Source organism: Diplotaxodon limnothrissa, linkage group LG5 (assembly GCF_057381915.1).
Source record: "Diplotaxodon limnothrissa isolate DT_005_m linkage group LG5, D_limnothrissa_male_GT1.1, whole genome shotgun sequence".
NCBI classification, from domain to species: Eukaryota; Metazoa; Chordata; class Actinopteri; order Cichliformes; family Cichlidae; genus Diplotaxodon; species Diplotaxodon limnothrissa.
In genome coordinates, this window is record NC_140600.1 from 22,946,939 (window position 1) to 22,954,291 (window position 7,353).

The 7,353-nt window shown below is 41.6% G+C and overlaps 1 protein-coding gene across 1 annotated transcript; it reads left to right on the plus strand.

Annotated features, from left to right (window-relative positions):
• Positions 1-663: 663 nt before the first annotated feature.
• Positions 664-6,000, plus strand: alas1 (aminolevulinate, delta-, synthase 1). The gene is made up of 11 exons (XM_085354281.1): positions 664-806; positions 2,070-2,310; positions 2,442-2,624; positions 2,736-2,870; positions 3,096-3,315; positions 3,643-3,827; positions 3,928-4,107; positions 4,319-4,483; positions 4,933-5,201; positions 5,299-5,461; positions 5,684-6,000. Exons 2-11 carry the CDS (start codon positions 2,106-2,108, stop codon positions 5,842-5,844), a joined length of 1,866 nt encoding a protein of 621 aa, XP_085210407.1. The 5' UTR covers positions 664-806; positions 2,070-2,105; the 3' UTR covers positions 5,845-6,000.
• The last annotated feature ends 1,353 nt before the right edge of the window (positions 6,001-7,353 follow it).

Sequence of the window (7,353 nt, forward strand, 5' to 3'; positions counted from 1 at the left end):
AGCAAGGAAATCAATTAAATCATAACGGAACAAAACAATGAGGTGAAAGAGTTACGGGGTCATGAGAGACATTAAAAATCACAGATATCAATATCTTTTTCTTATGGGAAGAATAGAATAAATTGGGCCACATAAAGTTCCATTTCCTTCATGAAAAAAAGGAAGCGTGGCTTCTCTTTTGAGAGCTTACATTTATGGATGTGGCATCTGACAAGGAGTAAAAGCCAACAGATGAGGTACTGCTCTCGTATTTCTTACAACCAAATAAGATGACAAATACAAATATATAGAAATATAAATTAAAATAAAAATTTCTGAGACCATCTTGTTAGAGGTAAAACCAGAATGCTTTTACCAAAATGCTTTTCCATGACACCTGCGTAAAAGTACAAAACCAAAATAAATGGCATCTAAATCGCTTTTATAGTTTTATTGGAAGTTTGGTGATTAAATCTATGGATTCATGTAAAGGAAACCACCACCTTGTTTGTAAGGACCAAATCCTTTCCACTCAGTGTCCTTAACAAAACCTTGCTGGGTCCGCTGCCAGATAGGCGAGAGTGTTTGATGACGCAGAACGTCAGAATTAAGATCTCGCGATACTTCGTCTGGGCATTGCTTTATAAGAACTGGCTCGCCCTTGTCTCCTCCGTTCGTCCTCAGTGCAGGATAACGAAGCATCGATTTTCTCTGCTTCCGTTAACTACAAGCCGTGTTTTCTTTTATTTCTCTGAGCAGCACCTAAGATCGCTTATTGTCACTATAACACGACGAGGGTTACACCGGAAGCTGTGAAGTTTTAAGAGGTAGGTGTTCTTATTTGACCTAATCGCGATCGTCACCCCTATTTCTAGTAGCCTCTTAGCTAACGTTAGCCGTCCTGCTAAGATCAGTCAACCGGCAAGGATCACGATGGGCCCGGCTAACGATAGGAAAGCCTGGCTTACACTTTTTATGTCTCAGAACGATCTCATCGCGAAATTTATTACCATCGGAGATACATAAGGTATGATTGTTGCGCAACTTTTGCGCAAAAAATGGTGAGTCAAAACAGGGAAATACCCGTTAAACCAGTGAATTTATTTAAAGTGTTGAGGGTTTAATAAATAAATTTTTATTGTAACACCGGTTGAGTAGAGATGGGTAGACCTTATGAATAAACATAAATCATGTCCATAATTATCCTAAAGTAGCGTTGTTTAGGTAGAGCGCTACTGTTTTTAGTGTAGCCCGGAGACGCCCATGAGTTCAGTCAAAGTAAGGACTGTAGGACAACTCTGGTATAAGCAGGGGTATTTAATCAGACAGAAGACAGAAGTTTCATTATTAATAACAATAACAATAATAATAATAATAATCTTCATCTTTCGGCAGTAGTACTTTGAGTAGCTTTAAATAAGTTTTAGAAGTGCTCGACAAATAATGTGGGAAACATTTTTAAAGGCATATAAATAAACACAGAAACAAAGACTAGCTTTTCTTTTCTTTGTTTGGAACATCGGCATTACTTTTATGTTATGTACATACTGATCTCTATCTGGTGGGTATATAAGGGAAAGAGCAGCTTCAATGCACCACATTAGTCACTATTAGATTTCTCTGGAACTTCATAGGGAGCAAAGTTCAGGTGTGGGTGTCCTACCTGGGAACTGGTTTCTGTTGGGGAAAGGTTACGACCCAGCTATGAGCAAACACTGCAGGCTTCTTAAAGTAACACTTGACTATTGTGAGTGTAGCCAAACGTGTGGGCTCGTACGAGTCTTTCAGCTTTCACCTATTATATCAGTGGCTCAGTGAACTCATCTCACCTGCCTTTGAAAGTCTCAGGTAATCAGATCTCATTCTCATTTGTTTTTGTTTTTCAAAATCTAGATTTAGCTGAACCATGTAGGAGTGTTTGACCATAAACGGCATTTTCTCACTTTCTTGACCTATGTTGTTAAACAGGTTTTTGCAACAGACAGGCTTTTTCTTCTGAAAAGCCTTCTTTCCTTTCTTTTATGGGACAAAGACATTATCTACACTGTCTGCAGGACATGTTTCACATAAGTTTTCTCTTTCTCCTTTAGAACTCAAGACAATCATCGTCATCACCGCTGCTGATTATGGATGTAATAGTGCGCCGCTGTCCTTTCTTGGCTCGCATGCCCCAGGCCTTTCTCCAGCAGTCCAAAAAGACGCTGGTGACGTATGCCCAGCGATGTCCCATCATGATGGAGCTGGCTGCAAAACCTATGGCCCCTTCAATGGCACGTGCCCTCTGTTCCTCCTCATCCTCCTACCAGAAGCCTGAGAATACTGTGTCTGCCGGTGAGGGTGATAAAGATGGTGGTCATACTGGCTATTCTAATCAACACTACAGCTGTGTTATATTTAGTCAGATAAATCATGTAATTATAGAATTATTGATAAATGTGAAATTTACTTTTTTCCCTTTGCAGCCCCCAAAAAGGAGGTGGAGTCCAAGCTGCCAGCTGGCCACCCTATGCCACCTCCGGGACAGATGAAGGCCTCCAAATGCCCTTTCCTGGCTGCTGAGATGAGCCAGAAGAACAGTGGCGTAGTCCGTCAGATTGGCATAGAGTTCCAAGAGGATGTACAGGAAGTCCGCACTGTGAAGAAAGGTGAGGTTTTTTTTTTTTGTTGTTGTTGTTTTTTTCTTTTTCTTTGAGAACTAAATCAGTTTTCCATAGTTTCGTACAATATTTAATAGCAGTTTGTTTTTGTCCTGACAGAAGTGCCTGCTGACCAACTAAAGCAGCCAAACCTGGCCAGCACTACTGAAGGAGAAACCACATTAATGAAAACCCTCCTGAAACAGCGACCTAAGAAAGTCAGCCACCTGCTTCAAGACAACTTACCAGCAACAAGTAGGTTTTATTTTGATAGTTTAACCACACTGTCCTACAAGCCTGTGATTAACCTAGCTACTGTCTACCTTACTATGACAATCTTCTTTTTTTATTTGCGAGTATGTTTTGGTGTTTTTGCACACGGGTGTAGTCTTTCCTCACATTAAAGTTACTCCATCAGTTGCAGTACTGTAGCAACACTAAGCCACATTAAGCAACTTTTACCTTCCTTGTCTCTTCCAGCGGCCCGCTTCCAGTACGATGCGTTTTTTGAGAAGAAGATCGAAGAGAAGAAGAACGATCACACGTACCGCGTGTTTAAGACCGTGAATCGTCGGGCCACCGAGTTCCCGATGGCTGACGACTTCACAAGCTCTTTACAAGAAAAGCGTGACGTGTCGGTTTGGTGCAGCAACGACTACCTGGGCATGAGTCGACACCCTCGAGTCGTGCAGTCCATCATGTGAGTAACTGAGTAGTTAATCCAGTTTCATGGGTCAAGGTGTGTTGACGTGTCTACCTTCCCTGATTGCTTTTTACCTTTTGTCCCTCTGTGAGAGCTAAGTTCGGAGAGAAACCAGCTCAGAGCATAATTACATGATGCAACCTGGAACCCTTTGGTGATACTGGCCATTATTTGTGTGGGTATTGAGTTGGACATGGATCACACCTAAACCTCATGTGTCACGATGATGGTGTTGTTTTTCCTTCTCCTCCCCCTGCCCCAGCTTGTTTGAGCTTGCATACAAGTCTGCAGCATTTTAATGAGCAACTGTTTGTCTCTTTCCAGGGATACTTTACAAAAACATGGTTCGGGGGCAGGAGGTACCAGGAATATCTCTGGGACCAGTAAATTCCATGTGGAGCTAGAACAAGAGCTGGCTGACCTTCACAAGAAGGATGCGGCGCTGCTGTTCACCTCCTGCTTTGTTGCCAATGACTCCACCCTCTTCACCCTTGCGAAGATGCTGCCTGGTATGCAGAAGGAAAAACTTGGTGTATTTAACAGTAATTCGAACCTCCTGTAAGCGTGTTTGGTCTCATTGACGGTTTCCTCTCCTCTGAACACTTTTAGGTTGTGAAATCTACTCTGACGCAGGTAACCACGCCTCAATGATTCAAGGTATCAGGAACAGCAGCGCTAAGAAATTCATTTTCCGCCACAATGATGTGGCCCATCTTCGAGAGCTCCTGGAGAAAGGAGATCCCACAAAACCAAAGATCGTGGCTTTTGAGACCGTCCATTCCATGGATGGTCAGTTTCTAATTACTGCTTCACTGCTGTTGGATAAATGTTAATATTTCTATTTTTTTTTTTTTTTAAACTTTCTCTTACTGCGTGTGTCCTGGAAAATATTACTGTTCTTGCAAAATCAATAATTCATTCAAACTAAGTCATGAAGTGCTCTTTAAGAAGCAAAAAACAAGTCTGACCAGGTTTGTGTGCCTTTCTTTCTGTAACACAGGTGCCGTGTGTCCGCTGGAGGAAATGTGCGACGTGGCCCACGAGTTTGGCGCCATCACCTTCGTGGACGAGGTTCACGCTGTGGGCCTCTACGGCTCCAGAGGGGGGGGCATCGGCGACAGGGATGGCGTCATGGACAAGATGGATATCATCTCGGGAACTCTAGGTAAGTGCGCAATCTCTACTAAAAAAAAAAAATGTAGAGCTTGCTGCTGCTGTACTGTTTCATTTCTTTTTTTCGAACCAAATAACTGCCACTGGTTAGTGGAACTCGTCTAGCTTGATTGTTTGAATTAGACTGAGGATCAGGCCTCAGCCGTGTCATCCAATATACCAGAGGGCTGAAAAGAATCTGGAGCAGCTCTGTTGTTGCTAGGAGACTACAGGCTCTTGTTGTGCTCCTATGGAATTACTCAGATTGCGTGTCACTGTCAGACTGAGGGGACAATTATTTCCAACTCAAGAGCACTACAGCTCCTGCACAGCTGACATTTCAGGCGGTTCTAGTTTGAGATTACAATGGCTGTAAATTATTTATTTATTTATTTTAAGACCACTGGCTCCGTAATGTTGAACGAGAGGAGTTGTAATAATCAGCGTTATGTTCTTTTCTAGGGAAGGCCTTTGGCTGTGTGGGTGGCTACATTGCGAGTACCACCGCCCTGGTGGACACAGTGCGTTCCTACGCCGCTGGTTTTATCTTCACCACCTCTCTGCCCCCGATGCTTCTAGCCGGAGCCAGGGAATCGATCCAGATCCTTAAAGGGGAAGAGGGGCGCTCGCTGAGACTTAAACACCAGCGCAACGTCAAGCTCCTCCGGCAGATGCTGATGGACTCTGGGTTGCCTGTTGTGCACTGCCCCAGCCACATCATCCCTGTCCGGGTAATCTACGATTGAATTGATTGTGTGGAACTTGAAAAGCAGATGAAGTCACAACGGCTCGATTCTCATGGCGCGTGTGTCTCTTTGGTATAATTAGGTTTCGAATGCTGAGAAAAACACGGAGGTGTGTGACCTCATGATGCGTCGCCATAACATCTATGTGCAGGCCATCAACTATCCCACCGTTGCCAGGGGAGATGAGCTGCTGCGCATTGCCCCAACCCCTCACCACACCCCCGAGATGATGAAATACTTTGTTGGTAAGCTGACAAAGTAACACGTTTCACTTGAAATACTTGATAGTGTATAAGAAGGCTACAACAAGTTAAACAGTATTTATGTCTTAATTTGATCGAACTGAACTGTGTAGCTGTTTATGCAAAAGTTACATTACATGAGTAACTTCATCCAACCTGTAACAAACTGTACTTTTCTATCATTGAAGTAAAACTGACCTCTCTTTATCTGTTTTCCCCTTTCAGAGAGGCTGGAGCAAACATGGAAGGAGGTGGGCCTGGAGCTGAAGCCCCACTCATCAGCAGAGTGCACCTTCTGCCAGCAGCCACTACACTTCGAGGTGATGAGCGAGCGAGAGAAGTCTTACTTCAATGGGCTCAGCCACCTCATCTCAGCCTGCGCATAACACTAATCACCCACTGCAGTCTGAAGACAGCGCGTCCACGCTTAAGCCCCATTCCTCTGTCACTATTGTAGAATGTATTAATTATCTTTAATAATTTGTCCTGCACATATTTAAAATTATCTATGTTCAGATGGTCTATATACTGCAAATAAAATATGGGAAAGAATCTCTGTGTGTGTTTGGTTTTTGAAAGTGTTTATAAAGATGTGAGGAGTGGCAAGAAATGAGTGGGATGCACTCAGTTTTCTTTTTACTGCCCTAGGATTCAAGGCCACTGTTAAGTTAATTTCTTCATTGGGCTGTTGTATAAACTGATTAAATGTGGCTCCGATGACACTGTGCTATCATGCTCAGTCACATGGGTTTTTTACTGATGGGTAAAATGATAACTGAATAAAGCTACAAAAATGGGTCACATTAATTGGACATGCTTGGCAGATGCCAGGTTTTTGATTTTGATTTTTTTTTAAACTGTTGCTGATAATTTGATCCAATTATGTCTAGTCCACTGGCCTGCTTGTGAGAAAAGTGGAACACTGAAAAATGTCTTGTTGCAGTTTTTGTTTTTTTGTTTTTCTTTACTTTTTTTTTTAAAAACACTTTAGTTAAAGTATACAAAATTAGACATAAAATTTACATACACTTACGTATACAAAATCATGATCATATACCATACATTAAGAAAAAAAAAAGGAAAACAAAGGAGGAAAGTCAAGCATCTGAGTCAACTAAAAACTTAAATTTACAATTTCAATACATCCCAAGGGAAAACTTTTGCAAGTTTCAGATCGATTGTTCTCCTTCTCCATAGATCTGTAATGATATGTTTACTCACCACATCACTACTTATCTTTTGTTCTATCACTCCTTTGGCACGGGTTTTCCAAATATGGGTGTTTATTACACACATTATCAACCAAAAGAGTCTCCTTTTGTCTTCACCCATTTTTTCTTTAAACAAACCATATTTAACTGCTTTAATATTAACATCAACGTCATAACCAATTTCTGTCATCTTCTGCCTTATCTCAGTTGTCCTATAATTTGTTTTCCTATAAAACGTTTTGCTTTACCATAGCACACAATCCTGTCATGACACTTTGTAACGAGCAAGACATTTGGTACTTCATTAGTTTTATCAGGTACTGCAGTATAATAATGCACTGATTTTGTTGTTGGTTATGTGTACGCTGCTTTAGGCGTGTTGGTTTGAATGTGTGAGCCTCCTTATGAGCAATCAGATATATTATAAATGAAGTCCTGTTTTTATAATCGCTCTTAGAAATATCTATTTAGTGACTTAAGACCACAATAAAATAATTTCTCTTTCTCTATCTGGTGAAATCTTACTGTGTGTAGAGAACCTACTAACCTACTTTCCCATGGATTCACATGGAGATGACATAGATAAAGCTGTAAGACCTAGATTCACAGAATAAAGGAGGTCACAATGACAATGATACACTCAAAATTGGCACACATACCCATTTTCTTTGGGTCCACATAAGC

What these genes read in the sequence shown, in the direction of transcription:
- alas1 (XM_085354281.1), top strand. Translation starts at nt 2,106, where the DNA reads ATGGATGTAATAGTGCGCCGCTGTCCTTTCTTGGCTCGCATGCCCCAG. An exon ending in CGAGTCGTGCAGTCCATCAT is followed by an intron (nt 3,316 to 3,642) that starts GTGAGTAACTGA and finishes GTCTCTTTCCAG; the next exon opens with GGATACTTTACAAAAACATG. An exon ending in GCCACATCATCCCTGTCCGG is followed by an intron (nt 5,202 to 5,298) that starts GTAATCTACGAT and finishes TGGTATAATTAG; the next exon opens with GTTTCGAATGCTGAGAAAAA.